This window comes from Drechmeria coniospora, chromosome 02 (genome assembly GCF_001625195.1).
Source record: "Drechmeria coniospora strain ARSEF 6962 chromosome 02, whole genome shotgun sequence".
Classification (NCBI taxonomy): Eukaryota; Fungi; Ascomycota; class Sordariomycetes; order Hypocreales; family Ophiocordycipitaceae; genus Drechmeria; species Drechmeria coniospora.
Window position 1 is genome coordinate 2390601 of NC_054390.1, and position 25645 is coordinate 2416245.

General features: G+C 57.7%; 8 protein-coding genes across 8 annotated transcripts; 4 read left to right on the top strand and 4 right to left on the bottom strand.

The window, feature by feature from the left end:
* Positions 1-6384: 6384 nt before the first annotated feature.
* Positions 6385-7056, bottom strand: DCS_03785 (uncharacterized protein; the record flags this gene model as incomplete). Its single annotated transcript, XM_040801098.1, has 2 exons — positions 6385-6657; positions 6922-7056. 2 exons carry the CDS (start codon positions 7054-7056, stop codon positions 6385-6387), a joined length of 408 nt encoding a protein of 135 aa, XP_040656131.1.
* Positions 7057-8301: 1245 nt separating this feature from the next.
* DCS_03786 (binuclear Zn cluster-containing/DNA binding domain-containing protein) lies at positions 8302-11262 on the top strand (the record flags this gene model as incomplete). Its single annotated transcript, XM_040801099.1, has 1 exon — positions 8302-11262. The coding sequence occupies one exon, from the start codon at positions 8302-8304 to the stop codon at positions 11260-11262; it is 2961 nt and encodes a 986-aa protein (XP_040656132.1).
* Positions 11263-12010: 748 nt separating this feature from the next.
* DCS_03787 (uncharacterized protein) lies at positions 12011-13096 on the top strand (the record flags this gene model as incomplete). The annotated part of the gene is made up of 1 exon (XM_040801100.1): positions 12011-13096. The coding sequence occupies one exon, from the start codon at positions 12011-12013 to the stop codon at positions 13094-13096; it is 1086 nt and encodes a 361-aa protein (XP_040656133.1).
* A 272-nt stretch (positions 13097-13368) lies between these two features.
* Positions 13369-14824, bottom strand: DCS_03788 (alpha-1,2-mannosyltransferase; the record flags this gene model as incomplete). The annotated part of the gene is made up of 4 exons (XM_040801101.1): positions 13369-13525; positions 13591-14212; positions 14341-14613; positions 14677-14824. 4 exons carry the CDS (start codon positions 14822-14824, stop codon positions 13369-13371), a joined length of 1200 nt encoding a protein of 399 aa, XP_040656134.1.
* An 810-nt stretch (positions 14825-15634) lies between these two features.
* Positions 15635-18279, top strand: DCS_03789 (Spc97/Spc98; the record flags this gene model as incomplete). Its single annotated transcript, XM_040801102.1, has 2 exons — positions 15635-15706; positions 15766-18279. 2 exons carry the CDS (start codon positions 15635-15637, stop codon positions 18277-18279), a joined length of 2586 nt encoding a protein of 861 aa, XP_040656135.1.
* Positions 18280-18356: 77 nt separating this feature from the next.
* Positions 18357-19145, bottom strand: DCS_03790 (uncharacterized protein; the record flags this gene model as incomplete). The annotated part of the gene is made up of 1 exon (XM_040801103.1): positions 18357-19145. The coding sequence occupies one exon, from the start codon at positions 19143-19145 to the stop codon at positions 18357-18359; it is 789 nt and encodes a 262-aa protein (XP_040656136.1).
* A 482-nt stretch (positions 19146-19627) lies between these two features.
* On the bottom strand, positions 19628-21643 carry DCS_03791 (LCCL domain containing protein; the record flags this gene model as incomplete). The annotated part of the gene is made up of 1 exon (XM_040801104.1): positions 19628-21643. One exon carries the CDS (start codon positions 21641-21643, stop codon positions 19628-19630), a length of 2016 nt encoding a protein of 671 aa, XP_040656137.1.
* Positions 21644-22804: 1161 nt separating this feature from the next.
* Positions 22805-24216, top strand: DCS_03792 (tRNA-guanine transglycosylase family protein; the record flags this gene model as incomplete). The annotated part of the gene is made up of 2 exons (XM_040801105.1): positions 22805-23042; positions 23099-24216. 2 exons carry the CDS (start codon positions 22805-22807, stop codon positions 24214-24216), a joined length of 1356 nt encoding a protein of 451 aa, XP_040656138.1.
* Between the last annotated feature and the right edge of the window lie 1429 nt (positions 24217-25645).

Sequence of the window (25645 nt, forward strand, 5' to 3'; positions counted from 1 at the left end):
CTCGCTTCGTGCTCAAGCGGCAGGCGCATCCGGCGTTCCTCGCTCCTGCCTTGCTGCCTTGCGCTGCCCTGCTCGGTCATTTGCCCAATCGAGACAGGTGCCGATACAGCAGGGTTGCATCATCGCATGTGCTCGCTGCGCTCTCGGCAAGCCCCATGGGCCCGCGACCGAGGTGTCTGACATGGCCGACCACGGTCGAGCCACAGCCACACGGCCAAGGTGGTGATCCAGCTAAATGGACCCCCGCCGAGGATTCATGTCGTACTCGCGCGGGGCTCAACGGCAAGTTGCAACCAAAGACTGCCGATGCCAAGGGACAATTTCATCTCGCGACGGGCAGGTGAATGCCGAGTCTAGCCCGATTAATGCAAACAACTAATCCCCGCCGATGTATACGAATACCAGCAGGTGCTTGCTCATCAGCATGTGTACTTGTACTTGTCGTATTAATTACAGCAGTACTCCGTACCTCTAGCTGCTCTATGTTGGTACATTTGTGGTTTGTGCAGCGCCCGTGTGCATATCGGGGAGCATACTTAGTGACGTGCTCACAAGGACTTGTACTTGCAGGCATGGTCCCTGCTCCGCATCCCACTGCCATCTCGTGTTGCTGCTTGTGCTGGAGTCGGGCAAGGGCTATTAGTTACTTGCGCCGTAACTGTGCAGGTACAATGCACATGTACTGAGGAGTGTTTTGCACTCCGCACGGTGCTATGGCAATATACACTGTAGCTAGTTGGTCCCAGGTGCTGTTGCTCGTTGTTTGGCACCTTTGTTGCGCGCTACACATGTTGGTTGGATGGTTGGCCAGTAAATAATAGTTGGTTGGATACCTTGCACGGCGCGATGCTCGCAGTGCTAGGCACCTCGGTACCAGCTGACTTGCACCTGTCGCGAGGGCGAAGCACAGGGCCAAAGTAAGTACCGTCTCGCAGGCCATAGGGTGGTGCGTGGCTCAGCCGGCTCAGGTCGTACATGCACGGACGGAGGGAGCAAGTGCTTGCCTCAATGCATGCGGCGCAGAGGATAAACGAGTACCGGCGTACTCGTATTCCATTTCCAGGGCAGAAGGCGAAGACCAGAAGTCGTGTGCGCATGCAAGAGCGAGCATGATGCTTCATCCATTCGTTACCTACCGACGCCGACGACGCCGACGACAGTTTTGTTTGCTTGTTGGTGCTGGACCTGTACCAACCCCTTCGGTGTCGTCACCACATCTGGCTTGTTCCACGTACCGCGGCGCGGCGGCGGATTCCCGGGCAACAGGCGTCGCCAACACGCCCTAAAAGATCCATCGTCTGCGCTGCGTTCGACTTGGGAAGGTCACCCACCAACCTCTGCCTCTTTGTCCCCTGCAATGCGCGACTCGTCAACAGCGGCGGATGGGGGTTTTGTCTACCAGCACCTCTCACCGCTCCCTATCCATTGCTATGTTTTCGTTGCGATGCACTTGGATTGCGAGACCACTGGTCTTTCGATGTCGCATGAGCGCAGCATGCCGACTCGGGCGACACTCAAGGAAGAAAAATGACCAGACCGAGAGACGATGAATTGGAGAACCCGTTGTTGCTAGCGTGGAAGCCACACGGAACATGTCAAGCTGGACTGAACACAGAACGTGCTCGCCCTGGTCTGGCGTGTACAGGTATGCACCATGGCAAGCCTCAGCGAACCCCCCTCCCCCGGTCTCCCGTACCATGCGGGTACCAGAAGAATGTACTGTAAATGTACTTACTCCGTACGGAGGAGTAAGTACTTACTACTGTACATGTAGTGTATTACATGTACTTACGGCAGGGACTCCTGTACTCCGTACGGAGTAATACTGTACAGTACATAAGTATGGAGTACTTGCTTGCTAGTACAGTGCTCGTACTCGTACTCGGACCGCGTGCCTGGTCTGATGGGGTACGTACAGTACAAGTAGTGTGTGAGTACGGAGTAGTAACTGCACTTTGTATTCGCTTCATTCACCGTTCGTGCCTGCCAGCGTGCAAACGAGCAGACTGTTCGCGATCCGTCTCGTGACGGTGCCCTAAAAATAGGCTCGTCATGGACACGGACTCGTTGTCGGGCTTCGGCGATGTCTCATACCCTGCTCCGTACACCTACTGGTCGTGGCCAAGGTCCAGGTTCGGCCGGAATGGAGGGCCGAGAAGCAATTTACGGCGTTGGAAGCCAATCCACGGCTTTCAGGGTGCTCAGCATGTCCCGAGCGCCACGAGCCGTTCGTCCTTCTCGTTCGATGAGAGGGGCCGACCGGTGGCAGAGGATATGCCGTCCCTTGCTTGCCGTTTAATGAGGAGACCCATTTTAATGAGGAGGCGGGATTGCGAGGCAGGCTCGAGCCCATCATTCGTCCGAAGACAAGGTTGGGGAATTTCCCGGCTGCAACATTGGATTCTTGTCTCCCACTAGTCGTCAAGCTTGCCCACTCGGAGGAGGATCTGGATCGGGTAGTCAATGGCCGGCCGGTGTCATGTCTCAGCAAGCTCATCTGGGCGGTTCCACAGACGATGAAGGTGATGGATGCCATGCCACACCCATGACGGCGGCTCTTGATCTCGTCCAAATGGACTGCCGATTGCACTCGGCTTCCCGATGCATACGGGTGCCGATGCTCGCCAAAGTGCGGAGTACTGAATACAGCACAGGATACGGAGTACTTACATGTAGGCACTACTCCGCCGCATAAGTACAGTGCTCCGTGCTGTGAACATACAGTACATGTACTGTGCTGTACTGTGCGCTGTACTTATGCAAGTACACTACTAGGTACGCTGCAAGTGCACGAATCCATCAGACTTCGTACCTGGTGCTGTGCTGCCAAGGTGGTTGCCCAGAACTCCGTAGTTACTCACTTGTACCAACCTCGTACTTGGTGGTACTTGCATCCAAGGACAGAAAATCCAACTGCCCTCGGAACCAGGTGCCTGAGCCGGCGTTCTCCTTCTGCTCGTATTGAAGCCGACTTTCCCGCGTTGCTCGCGACGGGTCCTCGAGGTCGTCGGATCCCATGTGCACATGTACATCATCCATCCATCCATCGACCCAACTTGGACGGGGCGCTCGAATGACACGGTCGACGGGCTTTCGCCACCCTCCTCTGAATCATCCTACCCCGTACCCGTACGTACCCCGTGCCAGTCGTGCCTCGAAAAGGATGGGAGGAGTGCGAATACTGACCGTCGTCCCCGTTTACAATCCAACCGTGCAAATTCCTCACGAATCGGCTTGTGGCGCATCCGTACCTCTGCGCCACTCACGCGCAGAGAGCAGACCGAGATGCCGACGAGGTCAAGTGGCGCAGGTACCAACGAGCTCGGACGCCTCGGTGGCAGGGCGTGTCGACGCCAATCCATCCTAACGTATCCGCCACATGCCGTTTGGCGCCGCGGCTGCATCCATGTTGGGACGCGGTGCTCGTGAGCGCTAGTGCAGTGCTCGTACGAGCGAGCACATGTACTTAATGCCTGAACGGAATACAGTAAGTAAGTACGTGCACTCCGTACTTACAGGCACCTATGTAGTAAGTACCTAACATGTAATTACCGTACTGTACGTACTTTTACCATACTGTAGAGTACTCTGGCTAGCACTGCTACCAGGATGCTCGTACTAGTCCTTCTGTAAGTACATTTACCCCGAGAGCTACTCATGTGTGGAGGGTCCGCTGGTTTGCTTCCCGATAGGCCTTCCTTCCTCTACACCACACCTACGGTACGTACTGTACCTATTACACTTGCGTCTAGTTGTACTTGTACACCTACAGTTCATCATGCTGTAAATACTTGCTTAGCTACCAAGTACTTATTGTACTGTCCTAGCACCTAGTAGTAGGTGCTAGGTGCTCCTTTCTGCCTACTTGTATATATACAAGTCCTTGCATGTACAGTACAGTACATGCACACCTGTAATCACGGTAATTCGTAGTTCCCTGTGCTCCTGCTTGGTTGGACAATGGACAGGCGAAGCCATGTCTCGTGATGGCGGCAGCTGCGACGGCACACACGTCCGTCGTACCAGCCCTCGTACCATTTACGTATTCTTACATTCTTCACCAGGTCCCGAATTGGAACTGCATCCAGCGCAGCGAGCTGGCTTGCCATTTCCCACTCTGCTCTCGCCGCCGTCTTGTCCTCCCCTTCCCGCGTCGACCATGGACGAGTCGACGCTCACTGCCGATCATGCGTTTCCGACTATTACTCCACCGCCCACCAACTCTCTGCCCACTCCGCCCTCCCTGCCCCTACGCCCTCTCCGCCTCTCCGCCTCTCCACCCCCCTACGCCCTCGCCCTTTGTTCTCCCGGAGCGCTCTGAGGATGGACCGGGCGTCGTTGGGTCCCGTGTCCCTCCCCCCCCCCCCCCCCCCCCCCCCGCCCCCCGGCAGGCAACGGTGCGTGCCAATCCGACGGTCGAGTCCTGACGTAACGTGTCGGTACTCACAGGCCATGGACCTCCCGAAAAGACTCGGCCGTCGCATGACGGTCTTGTTTTACCCCAACGAGACTCATTTATCCCATCCTGTCTTGCAACAGGGAACCGATCCAGCCAATGACCATTCCCCTGGCGGCCGCACGTTGCGTGCTCGGCGGTAGCATTCCCCTCGTTGGCCATCCTGCTGTTGTCTCTGCTCACCTCGTCATGCGCTACCATGTCTCCCATCGACATGAGGCAATGAACAACATGCTTACTTGTGCTGTGTACTGTAGTTACGGTGACAATGGGAAGAAACCCGGTGCCCAACCGATCCTGCTCCTTTCGCGGTTCGCTTCGATTTCGTACCCGACGAGCACCAACCGTTCTGGGTCATCGAGCAGACGCTGTCATCTGACACGGACGGGTAGCCCCCCCACAATCGATCTACCGACTCCTTTGTCGTCGTCGTCGTCGTCGTCGTACTCGTCGTACTCGTGGAAATACCCGGACGAGGACCGGTACAACCTGGCTGATTGGGCCCGGTCAGGTGACGCACCAAACGTGTTCAGGTCCTCCGAGGATCCGTCGGTCGTCTTGGCGGAAGCGAACGTCACCGACGATCCGACCATATCGTGGGCGTGGCCGAACGCACAGACAACAGTTGGCATCGTACGCACGGAAGTATGTGAGGGCTGATAGCGCATCGCTCACTCACCGTCCTATCGTGCTTGCCACCCCGCGACGGAGGGAGTCAAAGCTCCTGGCGGATCGTTGTCGTCGCAACAGGGCCCGCGTCCATGGTGCATTCGTGCGGAGTACCATGCAAGCACACCTGCCATCGCATCATCGACCTCCAGAGGAAACACGCACCTACATGTGACCGGATCTATACTGTTCAGCCATGTACTTACAGTACACGGTATCATAACTATATGCAGGACGGAATATTGATTTATACAATGCGGAGCAGCCAACGTACTACACGTACTGTACTGTACTGTACGTAAGTACATGCAAGTATAGCGCAGCACTGCACGTATAGGTGTGCAAGTACTTCGTACGGAGCAGGTGCGCCTAGTACTATGATAAAATCATCTAGAAAGAGGTGAGCCAGCCTCTGACCTGCACCATGCCCGGCTTGTTGCTATTTGTGGAAATGTCTCTGATCCCCCCCCCCTTCCCCCCCCTCATCGCCACGCACAGGCCAACGGACTCCTGGGTTGCTCTGCCGTTCTTGCGCCTTTCCCTATCCATGCCGCCAACCTCCAGTCGATGGCAGCCTGTGGCAGTCGGTGGCAGGCACGGCATTAGAGAAAACTGCATGCCTCGCCCCTCGCGAAAAGGCTTGAGTTCCGCCCTGGCAGCTAGCCAAGAGCCGTGTCTCGCCCCTCCGTTCCGTGGCCACGCTGGTTCGATGTGGCTCACCAACCCATTCTCAGCATGCGCCGGGATGGGATGAACGCCTATGGCGTCAGACCTGAGCAATGTGCGCGACTGCTTCGTGCAGGGACATGCATCCCTACGGGGACCTAGCATCGATCGCCACAGCATGCTCGCCTGCGCAGCAGCGTACCTGGACCGCACATGTACTTGTACACCTACCTACAGTGCTCCAAACACCTACGCCTGTAAGTGCTACTTGTGTGTTGACGGTCGGTGTTTACTCTGCTCGGTATGTTTGCGACTACCTACCCAGCACGTGTTGCTCGTCCGTACTAGGTACAGGTAGTTATCGTTGTTGTTGCACACGGGTACTGTACTTGCGCTGTACGGTACACCGTCCCAGTACTACATTGTGCAGGCAAATGCACTGACTTGTGCAGGCGCTGGATCAGTAGGTAAGTGTACTCCGTACTCCGTATGTAATATTAAGTACTTACTTTGCTGTCCTCTATCGTTCGCATGCCTGCGGGCCGGAAATTACGCCTCTGGTCCAGCCTGACCAGCACTGCAACGGCGAGATCCTAAACGTCCGTCATTCGGCTCGGCCTATCGTTCCGCTGTGGGCTGCCATGGATGACGGCCCCATCACTCGACACCGTGTCCGCCGTGTCTTGCCTGCTGTGCCGCCTCGGTCCGCAGCCAGTGCCACGATGATCCCAGTGAGCCGGATGACCTGCCGAACCTACCTCTCTTGCAGTGCTCCGAACACCCTGCTCCGTCGTGGCCAGGGAGCTGGACCCCGGCGGCCAACGTTGCAAAGGGCGGTACTTTTGACCCGTCTCACCGTGCATGCGCTGAACTCCTACAGCGGCCGTACGCTCTGCCAGACCGACTGTCCAGCTCCTCGACGCGGTGGCCAAGCGAATGGAGCCGCCGGCGGCCGAGTCGCACGCACCCCATCCCATTCCCCCTTTACTCAACGGCCACCTCCCCGATCTTGCTCTGCCTGCCGACCAAGCGCTTCCCGCACAGCGTACTCGGTGCCCCCCCGTACGTGCACTGGCAGTGCTGTGGGTGCGGCTGCACATGCAAGTGCGCCGTGGTGTACACCGCCGGACGCAGCAGACGCCTTCAGCTTCGGCAGCCGGCGACTCGTCGAGACGTGTGCCGCAGCCCGTGACGGTACCGCCCGGACCGACGACCAAAAGTTCTTCTGCTGCCCTGCCACGGGCCTGCTGCTGTCGAGCTAGCATGCTTCTCCTCTCTTGTCCGAACCGTAAGCCGCCGAGCCAGTGAATCATTCTTGGCCCGATTTCTTCGCCCATGCCCGCCGCCAAACATCCCGGGCAGCCTGCAGTTCGTCTTTCGCTTCACTTTCCCCTCCGTCATGTCTTTTCAAATATTCTCTGCTGCTGCCGAGCATCCAATGGAGCTGACCGAGTGCGTAACCGCCCTTCTTCTTCAGCGGGCCTGTCTCGACAGCTTCGGTGTCTCGCAGCCGCATGTCTTGAACGCACCCCCTCGAGCGCACCCCTGCCGTATCCGTATGCTCCTTGGCGAGGCCCACCACACCCTCGGCCCTGGTCGATAACCATCCAAAGCCAGCAGCATCGACGACTCCGTAGCATGTCCCGTCGAGCATGGAGGCTTACCTGTACATGTGCACTAAGCCACCCCTCCCCCCTTGAGCATGCCGTTGCCTTCGCTGCGTCAACGCCAGCGAGAGCCGCTGTACCGCCGCCATGCCACCACCAATCCCTGAACCTTTGCTGCTTCGCCGTCGCTGCCGACCGCTGCCGCCGTCTCTCTAAACCCGCTTAGCGTCCGGAGGTATTCCCATGAAGACGGGACCCCGGGGAAGGGGGGAGGTGAGGAGAGATATTGGGGGGGGGGGGGGCGTGTTGAAATGCACGTGTCTGCCACCAGCACGCCGGGAGGTGGTACTGGCATGCTGTCGGCGAAGGCTTCCAGATTGCCTGGCAAATCTTGTTTCCATGAGCCAAGCCAGCCCAGTCCACTGGTACTACGCATTTGACTCGTCTTGGAGGCTCGGTGAATCTGGACCTGCGGATCCTGTGAGTCGACATCGCTCACCCGACCCTTCCCCTCTGTCTGCATCGCCACCTTTCAAAAGCGACTCGTTTCCGCTCCTGCCTTGTCCACACCCTTTCCTCACCTCTCACACCATCTTGAGCCTTTGTGCTTCCTTTCAAAGGTGCTGCCATCGCATTCTCCTTTCCAAGACTTGGGTCTAGCACCATTCATCAAACCATCTCGACTTGGCAGCCCTCCAGCTTGCCGGAAAGCAACGACAGCAACTTGGCAGCTCGACGGCAGCTTATTTTGTCTTCGACACATTCGCATTCCCTCGCCCGAAGCCCCTGCTTGGATTGGTCTGTCGGGCAGGACGGCATTGCGACTCCAAGTTAGGAGGTCCATTCTCACCCGGACATACCACCTAACTTGAACCCCTGACCGATTCTGTTTGCATCTTCCCAATGGGTGGCCTGGCAGCTTTGGAGTCTCGTCAACGTTTGGTTGCTCCGGACAGCCCGCCAGAGCTGGCGAGTCCCGGCGCCTCGTCCCTCTCCTCCCGTTCTTCCCCCTCTACCGAGCAAGCCTGGGGCACGCGCCTCCTCGCCCCTCTCTCCATGTCCAGCTATGACAAGGGCGCCGATGTCGATCTGTCAGTGGCCGCCGGACCTTCTGTCATGGGTTCAAATCGATCCGAGCTGCCTGGCCAGCCGGCGCCCCGACAGCAGCTGCCTTCGCTCAGCAGCCTTTTTGGTCCTCCGTCGTCGACGCGGCCGCACCCATCGCCCGCTGATGGCGACAACAAAACCCCCTCGATGACCTATTCGCCTCTGAATCAGCCACGAGCCTCTCCTTGCGTCGGCACCAGCAATCTCAAGTCGTACTTTTCCCGCACAGCTTCGCCCCCCCTCTCGCAACCCCGGAGCACGTACGACGTGAGGTTCGACCCGGAACGGCAAAGCCTGCACTCGTTTGCCAGGTCCATCTCGGGGCCGCAATCTCCCAACAACCGCACACCTAGCCGTGGCCAGCTGGATTCTCGATCCGACACCGAAGCCAACAGAAAGTGGTCGGTCCGTCAAGATGCCAGCAAGCAGGAGTATTCCTTCGGCTCTCGCGACGCCGTCTTCCGATCCCCCGGTTCCCAGACCAGGAGGCAGTTCTTCGGACCAAAGGATTCCGCCCATGAGCACCCCGAGCAGAGATCCGCACACGGTCCCGCCAACCCGCCGCCGAGCATGGGCAGTGCCTCGGCGGCAACCGAGGGGATGCCTTCCAAGGACGGCCTGGGCCCGAAGATCTGGACCGGCTCTCATTTTCTCCCTCGATTTGTGCGAGCGGCCGAGGTGCCAGGTGAAGGCTTGTGCTACTTTTACGACGATGGAAGCCACTGCAAGACCGTCATCGACGGGGAGGTCGTCAACGCGCACTGGGGTGTTACAAAGGCCGGGAAGCCCCGAAAGAGGCTGGCCATCGCGTGCGTGACGTGCCGGGAGAAAAAGATCAAATGTGATCCCGACTATCCGCGATGTGTTCAGTGCGAGAAGTTTGGTCGCATCTGCAGATTCAAGAACGCGTATGCCACTCCCCGTTCCCTGCTAACCCCTCGAAAAACCAGTCGTGGTTTGCTAAAGTTGTTTCATAGGCCCAGGGGCGGACATTACATCTCGCCGTCGTCGTCCCATGCCGAGCTGCTCGACGTCGCCAAATCCGATGGCCACCTGGTGCAGCACGAGTCGAGGACGGACAGTCGATCGAGCTCCCCTGTATCTCCTCGGGCTCGCCCGCTTCAGGAACCGCAGGATGAGGGCTACGTCAAGCGGCTCAAAGTCGGCCCTGGCGCATATATTCCCAACGGCGAACCCGTCGTCGGAGTGTTGCAGCCGGTGATGGATCATTCGAAATCCCAGCCTCGACACCGGCCTCTACCCGAGATTTTGCCCCGAATCCCCGACGATGTTCTGGCTCGTGCGTGGAAAACAGATCCGTACGGATCCGACCCGGAATCCATCGGTGCAGTTCTCACCCAGTTTTTTGGACAAATCGACAACACCATCGTCATGCGCTTCTTCCCCGAGAAGATTTTCCGAGCTTGGGCGGCCGACAGTGTGCGTGAAAAGTCGCCCGAAGATTTGATGGTTCTCTACAGCGTGCTGGCCATCGGCGTTGCCCTCTCGGGAGGGCCGAGGCACATCGCGTACGAGTATGCCCAGGTGGCCTACTACGCACAAAAGATGATCGGGACGACCAGCCTCCAGCTGGTGCAGAGCCGAATTCTTCTCGCCGTGTACCACATCTCTACTTATCGTCTCCGGGAGGCCAGCGAGCTCATCTCCTCGGCCGCCGCCGCCGCCGCCCTTCTGCACCTCAACCACGAGACCGAAAGGTCGAGCGACGAGAGACCCTCGACCTATCTCTTCGGCACAAACAACGCTGGCTACTGCGAGGCCAGGAGACGGACGATGTGGTCGCTGTTCATGCTGGAGCGACTCAATACCGTGCTTCCGGACCGTCCAATCATGATCAATGCGGATGACATTTACGTCCGTCTGCCGGCCGACTCGGAGAGCTTTGAGAAGCAGGTTGAGGCTGCCATGCCGATATTTGACCCGGACGAATCGACAGCGTCTAAACTGACGGAGAATTCGTCGGAAATAACCGGCTACCTCGTTGAAATGGTTCACGTCTGGTCCACCTGCCAGACTGCAATCTCGAGACTTGCCAGAAGGTCCAGCGCATCGGAGGGAGATGCAGCCAAGGCCCAGAAGATTTTCCGAAGAGCCCACGACTGGCACAAGTCTCTACCGTCTCGCCTGACGTTTGGAAGCTCCAACCTCGAATCGGCTGCCTTCTCCGGCAAGGTAGGGGCCTTCATGACGATGCACCTCCTGTATCACCACACCATGATCCTCATGAACCGGCATCACCTTCAGGCAACTCTTCTTCCCACCGAGGTGCGAGCGAGGCACCTCCAGCAGTGCCGCGATCACGCCATGAGCGTCCTCGACATGGCCAATTGCCTGGACCGTATTCTTCGTGTCCGGCCGACGATATTGAGCACGCCTCCTCCTGCCATGTCCGTTGCCATTGTCACGGCCGTCGACGTGCTGACGGCTAGCGGAACCATGTCCTCGATTAACGAGCTGACACAGAGCATCCGCGTGGCCAAGAACGCTGTCGACGGCATGACCAAGGTCTGGGAGCACTCGATTGCGGCAAAAGAGGCTCTTGAGGGACGCCTGCAGCTGCTGATCCACATCTATCACAGCCAAGGATCGCGACCGGCGAGTCCCGCGGAGGGCTACCGCGTTGTCATCAGTGCAGAGGGAACCAACGATCCGAGACACCTCCGCTGGAAGATTCCCGATCCGATTGAGAAATCGTACCCGTTAACGATGGATATTGTTTATGCCCCATTTTCTTGAGCGTTGTTCATGATCTCCGCGTCTTCATTCTGATGCATTTGTTGGCGTTCTTGGCTTTGAATGAATGGCGAAACGGAGCCAGTCTTGCAAGGGCTCTTGGATGATTGCTATATGCATAAATCTGAAACGAATGATTGGCAGATTTTGTTGCATTTTTGCATCGTATATGATGTATTCTTTGTTGTACAATGATGGAAATGGTGGCAATGCGTTTGCTTGTCTCTTAATCGCCTTGGGAGGATTGTGCGTCATCATGGCTTAGATAGGACAACCGTCTGGCGACTACTGAAATAGATATATTGTACAGTAACAAAAATCCGTGCTCATACCATGAGTGATTGTAACTCAGGCTTTGAGAGCTTTTTGTTCCTTGATTCGAGACGAATTGGTGAGTTGGCGACGTTGGTGACGTTGGTGAGGTCTTGATGCCTGCAAGGCAGAGAGCTCAGCATGGACCAATCAGGACTCGTAATTCTGATCCACCCTGCCAAACGACTGGTGGAAAGGAAGTCCTGTCGACATCAGCTTGATACGGTCATCGTCATGCTTGCTCGAAAACAGCTCACTCACAACTATACCTGCCTAGGAATCTCAATATCCAGCAGGTGCCTACGTCGATTGCCACTTCGAATTCCGGGGACGATCGGCTCAATCATGGCCTAGCGACTGCTCAACATAGAGATACGATGGGTATAGGTCCCGAGCATGTCGTTCCCCGATAAGCCTGTGGCACATCTCCTGGGCTCTAATGGTGTGTGCTCTGCAGCAGTTCATCCATGGCCAGTCCCTGATACTTACAACGCAAACTTCCACAGGCCCGGTGCATGCCGTCGCCTACTCAGCATCACCCGGAACATACATCATCACCGGCTCTGCGGATCGATCGATTCGTCTGTACAACCCATTCCCGAGCACAACAATCCCGGAAATCCGCCCGTCAGCCAAGCCAGCCGTCCCCCAGGGTCGTCTTATCCAAACGTACGCCGCCCATGGCTACGAGGTGCTCAGCATCAACGTAGCCGCGGACAATGAGCGCTTCGTGTCCGCTGGCGGGGATCGGTCCGTGTTCCTCTGGGATGTGTCCACGGCCGTGACGACGCGACGCTTTGGCGGCAATGCTCAAGGACACTCGGCGCGAATCAACTGCGTGAGCTTCGCGGGAGATGGGGACTCTCTCGTCGTCAGTGGCGGCTTCGACACCACGGTGCGCATCTGGGATGTCAAGAGCAACAGCTTCAAGCCTATCCAAGTCCTGGACGAGGCCAGAGACGCCATCACCTCCGTCGTCGTGCGCGGGCCGGAGATCGTGACGGGGAGCGTCGACGGCCGCGTCAGAAGTTACGATGTGAGGATGGGAAGGTGCACAACAGATGTCCTCGGCGCGAGCGTGACAAGCCTGAGCCTTACCAAGGATGGGCGGACCGTCCTGGTGGGCTCGCTCGACAGCAAGCTGCGGTTGATGGACCGCGACAAAGGAACCTGCTTGCGGGCTTACTCGGATGCCGCGTGGCAAAACAAGGAACTTCGCGTGCAGTCGATACTTGGCGGAAGGGAAAAGTACGTGATGGCAGGAGACGAGATGAGCGGCCAGACAGACGGCGACGGCCACGGCCGCATCTGGGCATGGGACCTGCTTAGCGGTACCCTCGTGACCAAAATCAGGGTCCCACAACCCGAAGGGTTTGAGCCCAAGAAGAAGGTGGTGGGGAAGGATGGCAAGGAAAAGCCACGGAATGATATCATCAGCTGCTTGGCCTGGCGAGAAGACAGCTGGGGCGATCAGTTCTGCGTTGGCGGCACGCTAGGCATCGTGACGGTGTTTGGTTCATTATGATTAATGCTCGACAAACGGATGCTGCCTTCCCCTTGGCCATGTGTGTTCGTCAACGCCATCTATCCATACTCCGGAAGTCTTGTTACAGACCAATGATGCAAGCCGAGTCGAGCGGTCCCAACCCCGCGACGCTCCATATGACGCTTCTATGACCCAACAGCGCCGGGAAGACGCAAGTGGAAAACAATGGCTGAAATGTACATGCTAGCGATGCGAATCGGCTACAAAAGGGATTTCTCTGGATACAAAGGTGGGTGCGCGGGCTTGCGAGCTCAACCCATTCCGGCGTACTTGAACCAGTTTGGTCGGCAGTCTTCCCCGTGGAGCCAGGCCTCGCCGTCGGTGAAACGGCCGGTGACGCAGCCTTTGCATTTGGGTGAGTTGGGGCAGTTGAAGAATGGGATGTGCTGATAGCCGATGTCGCGGAACCTATGGGTCGTTAGCACCGACGAGCCGGCTCGCCCGCCTCGGCGAGCATTGGTGGCGACACGTACCAGTGGATCTTGCTCGCATCTTCCCACAAGCCAAGGGCTATGCTGTGAACGGGAGCGTCTCCCCACCTTTCGTAGAAGAAACCGCCGGCGCGGTCGAGGTGGTTGAAGTATTCTTCGTAGACCGGGCTCCGCCAAAAGTTCAGATCGGCCACCTCGAAGTTGCTCCAAAAGTGGCAGGTCGAGTACCCCTGGGCATTCATGTTGTGGGCCGGCCGTCTCTTGTCGTCCGTCAACCATTTCAGCGCGCTGTTCTTGTGGACTTCGTGGTGTGGGTTGTCTGCGAGGAACTTGACCGTCTCCGGCCACAGCGTCGGCAGGGTCTTGGGGTCGTCGTAGAGGTTGACGGTGAAGCCGTAGGTTTTGTTGTTGTCATGCATGTAGGCAAAGACATCGTAGTCTACGTCGCAGAAGAAATGCACTTTCGGCTCGACTCGCCAATAGTACCGGATGTCCTTGAGAGCCGGGTGTTTGTAGAACATGCCGCTGTTCCACCGACACATTTGGTGATAGGAGATCATCTTGGCATACTGCACGCCCGATTCGGCGAGCATGGAAGTGGATTCGTCGTATACCGTGCTGTCGATCCACGAGGGCGTCGCCCAGTGTTCCTTGGGAATGAGCTCTGGCGATCGAAATCATGTGAGCATGATTCACAGCCGAAAGGGGGCGGACCGATGATTGAATGGATGAACGAATGGCGGGTGGATGACTGATGGGTGGATTGGGGGGGGGGGCAGAGAGGGAGCGTACCGTAGTTGCACTTGGCCTTTGTCGCCGCTTGCGTCTTCTTCTTGAACTCTTCGGAAAAAGGCTCATCATTGAAAAAGGTCCATGGGTAGTTGAACTTGTTGTTCCACGTCCTCTCAAGGTCTCCCATGGACTGGACCATGTCGTCGACCTCGGAATTCCTCACGAGCGCCAGCAGCGTTGCCGGAATGCGAGCGCTGTCCTCGGCATCGGGCGCATACTTCTCCGAGGTGCGACGGAGGACGCCATCGGGCTCGCCGGTCGCTGCGTCGAGGGCTGGTCAGCGAACGTGCATCGTCGCCAAAGCCTCGGAGGGTGGGAGGTTCGGTGCCCGCTCACGGTCAAGGGTGGGATCGCGCTCAAAGTTCAGGTATCGATCGCCGGGGCCGCGGATCAGGCCGGACGGTTTGAGTAACAAAAAGACGAAGAGAGCCCAGAGGAGAACGGCAGCGAGCAATAGCGCCCTCACGGGTCGGGCAATGGCCATAGTGCGGCGGCGTCTCTCTCCGACTGGCCCTTCGTCGAGTTGTCGATTTGGCGGAGAACTCTTCACTCGAGGAAGATTGACGCTTCAAGAGGCCATGGATGAGGGCGATTGAATGGGATAGGCCGCTTGGGGGCAACGGACGGTACGTGTTCCGATGGCCAAAATGTTCTGCGTGAATGGGCAAAACGTAGATGCATCGACGGATCGCCGGAAGATGCAACTTGGAAGCAAGGGGCAGCTTTCTTGGCGCATGTCGCGCTAAATGCGCCCATCAGAGTCACGGCGACTTGTGGGGTCAAGCGTGCTGTGCCCGCACCTGTAAGTTGGCACCAATGCGCTGTCCAGGCGGACGCGAGCACCTAACAGAGCGAATGGAGGAGACGCGCCACCAGTGACATCGGCTCTTGCCGTCGGCCGACCAGACTTGGATCGAATCTGGCAGTGGACTATTATTACTATTTGAGACCAAGATAAGTAAGTAATCAGTTAAATAATACTGCAAGTACTCCGAACTCCGTGCAGTACACCTACTTGTACATACTGTACAGTAGTTGTGCAGTACTTGTACTCCGTACTCCAGGTACAGATACATGCAGTAAGTAAACATACTGTACTGACAGTACCCCGTACATGCAGTACAAGTACTTGAAGAGACTGCGCTACACACACCGGCACGCGTACCTACTTACTGTAAACTCCAAGTAATTACTTGACGATATATTTGTGTGCCAGTGAGGCGCTTGGCTCCTCAACGGCAACTCCCTTCTCCCATTTCACCTCCTCAAGCCATGCCATGAGCGCCTCCTCGCCATGGCTTTTGCCGCGCGACTAGGAGATCTGACGGCCGACCTCCTCACGTCGTTGACACAGCTGTCGTCGGAGGTGAGTTCCCCTGTGCCCAGCGATGATCCTGCCACAGGCGCCTCTTCCTGACCGTGGAGACGTCCAAGACGGACCCCGACAGCTTCCATGCCAAATGCGACGGCATCTTGCGGACATTAAAGTCACATCCGTACACCCGTACGAACCAGTTCGAGGTACAGCACAGTCTGGATGGGCTCGACGAGCGTTTCCGAGTCAACAATCGTGATGACCTTGCCGATGCGCTGGCGCAGAGATTGAGAGCGTTCCAGAGTCAGCCATCGAAATGGCATCCCGAAGCCCTCTCCTTCCTCTTGGAACTCTCGGATCAACCGACATTCAAGGCGAGACTGAGCGATCTGGATGCTCTGCGCCGCAGAGAGACAGAACCCAGGCGGCCACTCCGCTGGGAGGACATCTCCAAGGAGGATGGCTGGGATGACGATGAGGACGAGAACTTGTGGAAATCGGCCTACCAAAGCAACGAATCTACCGACGGAGACGACGACGAAGAAGCAGTCGACGAGGAAACGGAAGATGATGACGATGACGGAGGTGACGTGAGTGGCCACTCGGGGCATACGACTATTCCAAGCGACGAGGAACTAGTCGGCAGAAGCACACAGCACTTGGTCGTTCATACCGAAAAGCCGGCGGTGTTTAACGCAGTCCTCGAAGCGCAAAAATGGCGAGTGACGTCCCCATCGGAGGACCCTTTGGGACGCGTTCGTAGGATTGCCGTTCCCGAGGTGCAGGCCATGCGAGAAATCCTCTTTATGCTTCAAGGCCTCGACTGCACCCTCTTCAGTCGCCGCGGCGCTGTCGATCCAAAGTATCAGCTCGAGAATATGGCGTGGGAGACTCACGCGGCTCTGATGGCCACCTATGCGGACCATGGCCGACAACTTCACATCCTCCACCGCTTTGTCAATCGGTCACAGTCAGTTCCGCATCTCCAAGCGCTGCAAGACTGCATCACCAAACGTCTGGGGGATTTTGCCCGCAAACTGTCCAGCATCCAGTCGCACCTGATATCGCCGAATGAAGACGTGGTTGTCAGCCTCCTGGCATTGAATGAGGAGATTCTGCCTTTTCTAGGCCCGCTCTTTGCTCTGGCTAGGATCATCGCAATGGTAGAAGAGCGAGACAAGGCGGAAACGTTTCTGTACCTCGAGCTCTTGTTTGACGCGACAAGCATGGCGCAGCTTGCCGGCGAGTTGGATATTTACCATTATCTCGCCCGCGTCTTCGTCGACTGTTTCGGCGTATACCTGCGAAACATCCGCCACTGGATGGACGAGGGCACGCTGCTCCCTACCAACGAGCTATTCTTCATCACCGAAGCTTCCAGCGACCAGTCGCTGAGCGGTACCTGGCAGGATAAGTTTGCCTTGCGCAAGATGCCCGATGGGAGATTGCACGCTCCCAGCTTCCTCCAGCCAGCAGCCGAGAAAATATTCACTGCCGGAAAGAACACGGTAGTGTTGAGATTGCTGGGCACAGCCGGCGCCGTCCGTTATAGACATGAAGAGGACGAACCGCCGCTCGACTACGATGCCATTTGCCCAGCGGGCTTCGAGCTTGCACCGTTTGCCGATCTTTTCAGCACGGCCTTCGACCGATGGATCCAGAGCAAGTACCGCACAACCTCGGCGACGTTGAAGAAGGCCCTTGTGGGAGATTGGGCGATGCTGCATACGCTGGACGCAATGCAGACCCTCTTCCTCATGTCGGACGGATCCGCGGCCACGACTTTCTGCGAGAGGCTCTTCAGATTGATGGATATGAATCCAGCGAGCTGGTCTGACAGCTACGGCTTGACGGCGGCCGGACACGAGGCCTTTTCGAGTCTTGTGGACGCCAACCGGCTATCCATCGGCGTCGAAGCCGCCGGCTGCGATTTGTCGGCCTCGCAAGTGCAATCTTCGGTCAAGATGGCGCCGGCGAGTGTCGCAATCAGCTATAAGCTGCCGTGGCCTTTGCGGATGGTGATTACGAAGAAGAGCACGAAACAGTACCGGTCCGTGTTCACGCTTCTCCTGCAGATACGGAGGGCCATGTACGCATTGCACAAGCCCAAGATTTTGGAAAATCTCGGGACCGACGGTGATGGTTGGCAAGTGCGAGCGTTGTTCTACTCTTCCCGGAGCCAGCTGCTCTGGTTCTGCAACAGCTTGCAGACCTATCTGGTGACGCTCGTCCTCGAGCCCGCCTGCTCCAAGATGCGAGCCGATCTGGCGGCGGCCGACGGCATTGACGACATGATTGCTGCCCATGCGGATGCGATGAAGCAGATGGTGGACCAAGCCTGTCTGGGAAGCAATCTGAAGCCTATCCGCGAGGCGATGCTCGATGTGCTCGACCTGGCTATCACGTTGGAGCACGGGCGGGCCCGAGCATTGGAACCCGAGGAAGGGGATGCAGGTAGGCCGTATGGCGAGCTCTTGCGGGACATTGAGCAGCATTTTCATAGGCACCTGAACCTCATCTGCGGGGGGCTGAGACGTGTTGCGAGAGAAAGCAACAACGCACAGTCGGCAAAGTGGGATTTCCTGGCCGACATGCTGCAGGCCGGGAACGTAGGCGAAGCGTGACGACGGCTCGCCAGCTGTCTTGAGACAGGAGAAAGGATTAATGATACCCATGCCGTTGCTAGATGCCCGATGCACCATTACCACCCGCTTTTCAATCGATCGGCAAAAAACTTCATAATGGGAAACACCTCCTCCCTGTCACGGGGCATCGCCACGTCCCTTCTCTTCCACTGGACGACGCGAACGTCGCTGAACTCGCGCTTGACCACGTCGACGGCATCTCCCTCGTCCAGCTGGCAAACAAGGACGCTCGTATCGCTTCTTGGCCGCGCTTCACGCGTGGGGATCATGGATGTGGGCAGCGGGCCGCCGATGGAGACGGCGCCTTTCAACGTCATGGGTTTCGGCCCACCACCATCAGTAACGTCGACAACCTGGTCGGCCTTGCGGAGGGAAGAAGCGAGGCCGAGGGCGAGCGAGCCACCCTGGCCGAAGCCGAAGAGGATGACGTCGGACAGCTCCCAGCCGCACGTTCCCACAAGGATGTCCGCTACTAGGTCCTCCATGATGGCTTTTCTCGCCCGTTCGAAGCCCGGGTCGGGGTCGAGCTCCCCGGTGGCGGGATCGATGCGCAGGTCATCTCCCCAGTGAAAGTGGCCACCGGCACCGCTGCCCGCGCGCAGCACGGCATCGTCGGGTAGCAGGCTGGGCTGCAGCGGGGTGGTGCCACGCACGGAGATGGCGAGCACGCCGGGCAGGGCAATGCTGCGTGCGAAGCCGGCAAAGGGCGCCTCGGAGTCCCCCAGGCCGTGGAAGAGGATGAGGATGGCCGTTGTCGATTCCCGCGGTGATGGAAAGTGGAGCGTATGACGGAGCCTCGACGCGAGCGGCGCAAAGTCGGCTTCTGTGGGTATCCGGGGCGCCATGGCTTCGTTCGCGACCTTGGCTGACTGTCACGAATGCTGGAACGGCCGGATCGGACTCGTTATGGCCAATTCCCCTCCCTTCCTGCACGGTTTGACGAAGCGAGCTGCTGTGGAAAAAGTGTACGTGTCTACATTTGGCGGCAAGCGTTTGCGAGGGAATGCTCGGAGGGGCGGATCTTGCAGTTGGTTTGGACCCGAAATGTCCGAGTCGTGGTCACCATGGATGCAAGATTCAGCTTCGAGGAGGTTGAGGTCTGTTGTGGAGACTGGATGGATGACAGGGGTTGGCGGCTTTTGACGGGCATCCCCACCAAGCCACCACGAGAGCACCTGCGTCCGCACCGCCAACCTAATTCGAGATGCAACAATCGGCCGCTATGTATCTTTATTGTCTCTATGAATGGTGACGGAAACGGAGACGAATACCAGCACTGGATAAACGAGCGCCCGACACGAAAGATCCAAACGAACAAACCAAAGATTCATTCCCGCCGTAGCCTCTCCTTACGCCTCCCGAGGCTTCGGACCTTGATCTTCGACGGCCCCGGCTCCATCTGCTTCCACGCGCCATCGGCGGCCCATATTCCGGCTTTGGTGTAATCGCCGCTGTCGCTGCCGCTCATGAGGGCGAACCGAAAGTACTCGGGCAAGTCAAGCGTGCTGTTTCGAGGCCATGTAAACTTGGTCTCTTCGTTTTCGTCGCCAAAGTAGGAGCGGAAGCGCTCGACGTCGTTGACGAGGATGCTGATTCCGTCGTAGCGCTTGCCGGTGGGCACCCCCCAGGTAAATGTGATGTTCGAGGCGCCGTCGGTGCCGTTGGCGAGACGAATGACAGGTTCGCCGAGCGTAGGTAGGAGCGTTCCCTTTTGCGCGTCGCCTTGCAGCGCGGCCGATGTCTGCAGGACGGGATCGAAACCCCACCTGGCGATGCCGTTGATGAACAAGCCGACAAGCAAACCTTGGTACAGGAGGGACGGACGCATCTGCAGGCTCGTGCCGGGTAGCAGAAGCAGGGCCATTATGTAATGATGTATCCTCAGGTGGAGCGTCGGGAGAACAAGGGCGATGATGATGGCGAGGGCGAAGAGGGCATAGAGCTTCATGTACTTGATGAAGCGCCCCTCCATCCGAAAGAACCATATCTGGGTGGCGACGATGACGACGAGGATGACGATGATGATGGACAAGGCCGCCTTGGCTCCCGGCTGCTGGTTGAGATCGTGGGCGGTGAGACGCTGGATGGGGATGAAGTCGAGCGTGTAGTTTGTCAGCGCGCCCACCCAGCAGGCACCGAGCCACAGGATCGTCTTCTCGAACTGGGCTGTGAGGCCGCCGAGCGTGCGGCGGATGCCCATCTTGTCGTACATGACCCAGGCGACGAACATGGCGGGCAGAAACTTGCCCAAGATGTTGGAGAAGAGGGCCGAGACGGACTTGTGAGGGGGTGTGTCGAGGGCCATGCCGACGGTCCAGAAGATGGCGACAAAGGAGGGGAAGAAGAAGAGGGCAGGCTCGGCGGTGAAGATGGAGAGCACGGCGGTGAAGACGACGGAGAGGGCGAGGAGCGACCAGCGCGTGTCCTCGGCGGCGCAGTCGATGGCCGGGAGGAACTGGAAGGAGAGGGGGAAGTAGGAGTCGAAGGCGACGCTCGTGATGGCGTTTCGCTGCGTGCTGACGTAGCCTTGGCGTCTTCCGACGAGCTGGACGACGCCGCATCCGCCGTTCTGGTTGGAGATGACACCGGCGTGGATGGCGGCGGCGCAGATGTAGGAGTCGCCGCGGTAGGTCGCATTCTCGGGGTGGACGTCGTCGTAAGGTCCGCCGACGACGAGGGAGCGGTAGACGATCTCCTGGTCGCCGACGGCGTGCGGGTTCAGCACGTGGAGAGCCTCGCAGTTGGCGGGGCAGCGGAAGGCGAAGCCGCTGTCGGCAAAGGGCCGGCAGGCGTTCCCATCGAGGCCGCAGGTGTTGTCGGTGCCCCAGTAGGCGGCCGAGCACCCGATGGCCTGCGGCTGACCCCAGCCGGCGACCTCGCTGACGATTGTGCCCTGGCGCTTGACGAGGACGAAGGTGACGAGCCAGAGGGAGAAGTAGAGGAAGAGGAGCCAGAAGCGATGCTTTCGCCTGGGGAGGAAGCGGTCGACGAGGAAGAGGGGATACTCCTGCACGACGGGGAGGAGGGGCTTGATGCGATAGGGATGTGCGTTGGGCGGGCCGTGGGACCATTTGACAAAGGCCTTGATGAAGCGGCGGACGGGGTAGGGAACCCATTTCCACCGCTTCCACGCGTGCTCGTCCTGAACGAATCGCGGCGTCGGGGGTCCGCTGTCGACCTCGACCTCGAGGGTGCCGTCGCCGCCGAGGGGAGCATCGGGATGGGTCGCCCCCGTCGTCAAATCGAGCGGCCCCTGACCGTCTCCGTCTTCATGTCGCTGCGGGTCGGCCATGAGGAGGGCTTGGTTCTCGTCTCCACTGGCATCGCCGGGACGGTCGACCATGCTGGAGGTAGAAGGCCGCAGGCGCAGGCGATGAGAGACGTCGTTTCGGGGCGAGGTGTGTGGGTCGAACGATGACATCCAAATCCGTATACGTGCTGTCTGGTACGGAGTACGGTGGTACTAACTTCAACTAACGCCCTCGGACGCGCGGTGCGGCCTTGTGGAGCAGTGACAAGCTAGAGCTGGTGCCCGTTGGCCCGAATGTTAAAAATGAGAGGACCGCCGCGACAGGGAGTCTGTGTCGTGATGCTTACGGACGGTCGACGGACGAAGCAATCAAGCTGGGAAGGTGAAGGCGAGCTGATGGTCCTCACAACCTCCTCACTAGTTACGTGCCAGAGGAAAGAAAGGGCGTGCAAGTGCTTCTTCGACCGAAGTTCCCGAGACCACAGGTGCAGGTGTACCATAAGAGTACAGAGTACTCCGTACTGTAATTACGGAGTACTTGTACGGAGTACATGTACGGAGTACGTAGGTTAGTTAGTACTTTCGTACTTGTACTTAAGTACTGTAATACTTCCTGTAGGCTTTTCTGGGGTAAAGTGGTACAGTACTGTTAACCACTACTCCGTGCAGGAACACGTACAAGAATACAAAGTACCCGCGTTGTACTTGAATTCTAGAGTAAAAGTAGGCGTGCCAGTAAGTACTTGTATGTACTGTACTAGTAGGGTGCTTGTACATGTATTCCGAATAGTACTAAGTAAGTACGGAGTACGGAGTACTGTACACCAACTTGTACTGTACCAACATGAACTTGCAAAGGGACGTATTACCACCTAACAGCACAGTACGAGCCGGCTACTGGTACAAGTGCATGTACACCAAGTGCCTTGTGCAAGTACGGAGTATTTCACAGCGCTAAAACCCGGGCCGCCCAGGCTCAGGCGACTGGATTTGTTCCACTCGGTTGATCATCGGTAGTGATGATCAACCACACTTTTCAATGGTATTCATGCGTCGTCGATGACCTGAACGATCGGCAGAAAAACTCCCAAAAAGGTCACGGACCTTGATTCGCACAAGCTGACCTGATAGCCCCGTGTTTCCGAGACATCATTCATCATAAGAATTTACGCAAGACTCGCAACGGATTCCTTCTGCACCCCCCCTTCCCCCGCATGGACAGTCGCGCCTGAACGTAGAATCAGACATGTCAAGATGACCGAGAACGGGCTTCAAGACAACATGGCGGCCCGCAAAGTGTTTGAAATACTGAGCTCTTCTGCCACCGATGGCTGCACCGCCCGTCTTGGCCGGCTCTGCTTTGCCGGCAGACGAGCGATTGACACACCAAATTTCACCGCCGTCGCATCTCGCGGAGCGGTGCCGCACCTCACACCTGATAACTGGGGCAAGCACTCGTCCGTGGGAGCAGCCTACCTGGCCCTGGAGGATTGTATGCCTAGCACCTCCTCGTCGAGCATAAGTAGCCGTGTGCTGACATGGGTTTAGTCGTCGAGAAAAAGGAACCGCCCGTGTACAAGACCCCGAGCGTTGAAGAGCGCAGGCTGCACAGCTTTACGGCCATGCCGGCGGACAGGACGACGATACTTGGCGCCAGACGCTGCCCGTCGGTGACGACGCCGTTGGGGAATGGTGCCAAATCGGTCTCCCTCTTCACCTCGACCGGTTTCGCAACCGTCACGGTCCCGCAGTACGCGTCTGCCGTGGAGGCTCTGCGACCGGACGTAGTCGTTCCCCTGGCGGACGGGCTTCATACAAGCCCTACGCCGGCTTCCAAGAAGCTCAGAAAGATGGTCGAGCGCACCGAGGACTGGCTGGACGAATTTCTGCGTCATTTTCAAGGGAGGGATCGGCTGGATCAGCTGGGCGTGTCTCTCTTCGCCGCCGTGCTGCCGGTCGAACATCCTATCCAGTGGGACTACCTCCGGCACCTCGCCGAGGATGTCACAGACTCGCTCTCCGGCCTGGCCGTGTACGACGCGAGTCTCTTGCCGGAGCTTACGTGCTACCCTTCGCTGACACCGCTGCCGAAGCTGTCGATGCACCCTCCCGAGACGCCGCACGATGTGTTGCGACAAGTGTCCCTGGGAGTCGACCTCTGCGTCGTCCCTTTCGTCAACAGCGTGTCCGACTCGGGTGTGGCACTCGGCTTCTCTTTCCCTCCCTCGGCGACGGAGAGCCCTCGGCCCCTCGGCGTCGACATGTGGTCGCCGGAGCTTAGCACATCGCTCAGCCCCTTGTCCGACGGCTGCCAGTGCTACGCCTGCAGGCACCACCACCGCGCCTACGTGCATCACCTGCTCAACGCCAAGGAAATGCTCGGTTGGAACCTGCTGCAGATGCACAACCACCATGTCGTGGACGAGTTCTTTTGCGGCGTGCGCCGGATGCTTGCCAAGGGTCTTCCGGAATTCGAAGACGCTAGGAAGAGATTTCTGGCCGCATACGAGCCCGAGCTGCCAGAAGGGACGGGCGAGAGGCCGCGGGCACGGGGCTACCATTTCAAGAGCGAGGCGGGGCAGGGCAAGGCGAACAAGGCAGGCTGGACGGATCTCAACACCCAGGCTGTTGATACGGCGGTGCCTGTCGAGGTGGAGAGTGCGTAGTCCAAGAATTCGCCGTCAGATGGAGGGCCGACCGGCAGCGATGGATATGTGCTAATGCAGCCAGGCACGCATGCACGGATATTGCGTCGTTGCAAGCGCACGACGGCCGGTGCCAATTGCCACGAACCGCTTGGACACATGGGGTAGTCATGGTGGCGGCGGCGGAACCTGTCGACGGCGGAGCCGTGCCACGAGCGTCGCTGCGCTTGTTCGCACAGCACATGCGTGAGACGAGATGCCGTGTGGCTGGCTGGTCGACATCGTCCATGACGACGTTGCACTGAAGATGCCCCTCCAACGAGGTGGGACTCGCCGTGTATACTGGCGCGCACAAGTGCGCGTACATGTGCAATGACTTGCCCTTTCAGGCTTCCCCCGTATTCCTTGGCCATCGGCCGAGTTCGATGATAGTGGGTGGACAGCTTGGCGAGGGGACTTGGAAGCCCTATGTCTGGGTGCCTTTTGTTGCGCAGCGGCAGCCGAGGTCTCGCATGGGGCATCTCGTACAACAACCTGGTCACGAATACGACCTCGCCTAGTGCGCCTGGCCGATTGAATGTTTAATTCTCTTATAGTTGACATGGAGAATCTAGCTCAGTCGGGACCAATAGCCCAGGTATGAGTACGGGCGTGCTCCGAAAGTACTCCGTACATGTACAGTAATTAATAATTACACCGTAAAGTAAGCACAACTACGTAAGCACTCCGTACATGCATGTACTTACACTTACCTGCCAATTGAACTAGGCACCTGTCATCATTCTGGGGATTCCCAGCCAGCCGGTTGGGACAAGGATGTGTCACCGGCTACCGCAAACTTCCATCACCTCGTGCTCGTGCAGTATCCGTACTTGCATTCACCTCGGAAGAGAAGATCCATGGCGATTACTTTGAATAAAAAGTACCTGCATGTACTCCGTACATGTACATGTAAGGCAATTGCAACTATGGCTGCGCCTCGCACAAGTAGTGGATGTGCATACTTACGTGCACTAACAACACCGACTCGACAAGTACAGTACTTGTGTGTAGTTTACCGGAGTACATGTACGGAGTACAGAAGTATTACTATTGCTGCTTCTCTGATATCATACGTCGAACTCTGTAATACATGTCCATGTACTCCGTATTTGCTTCGTACTTACTTACAATGTCATACATACATGTACAGCATGCTGTACTCACCTACTGCGCACATTGAACATATAATACTCATGGCCAATGGGAGGTTGGTATACGCACACGAGGCGGGAAAGTCCGTGCATTGACAAGCCAACTCGAGGCTTGCCTTCCAGCCCGCCACCTGAGGGATAAGCTGAATATGTCGCAACTACTCCATACTCCGTACAGAACTCCGCACAAGGGCTCCGTCCTCCGTATTCGAACACGGACCACAGAGTTGTACTGTACGTACATGTGTGGTTTTTTC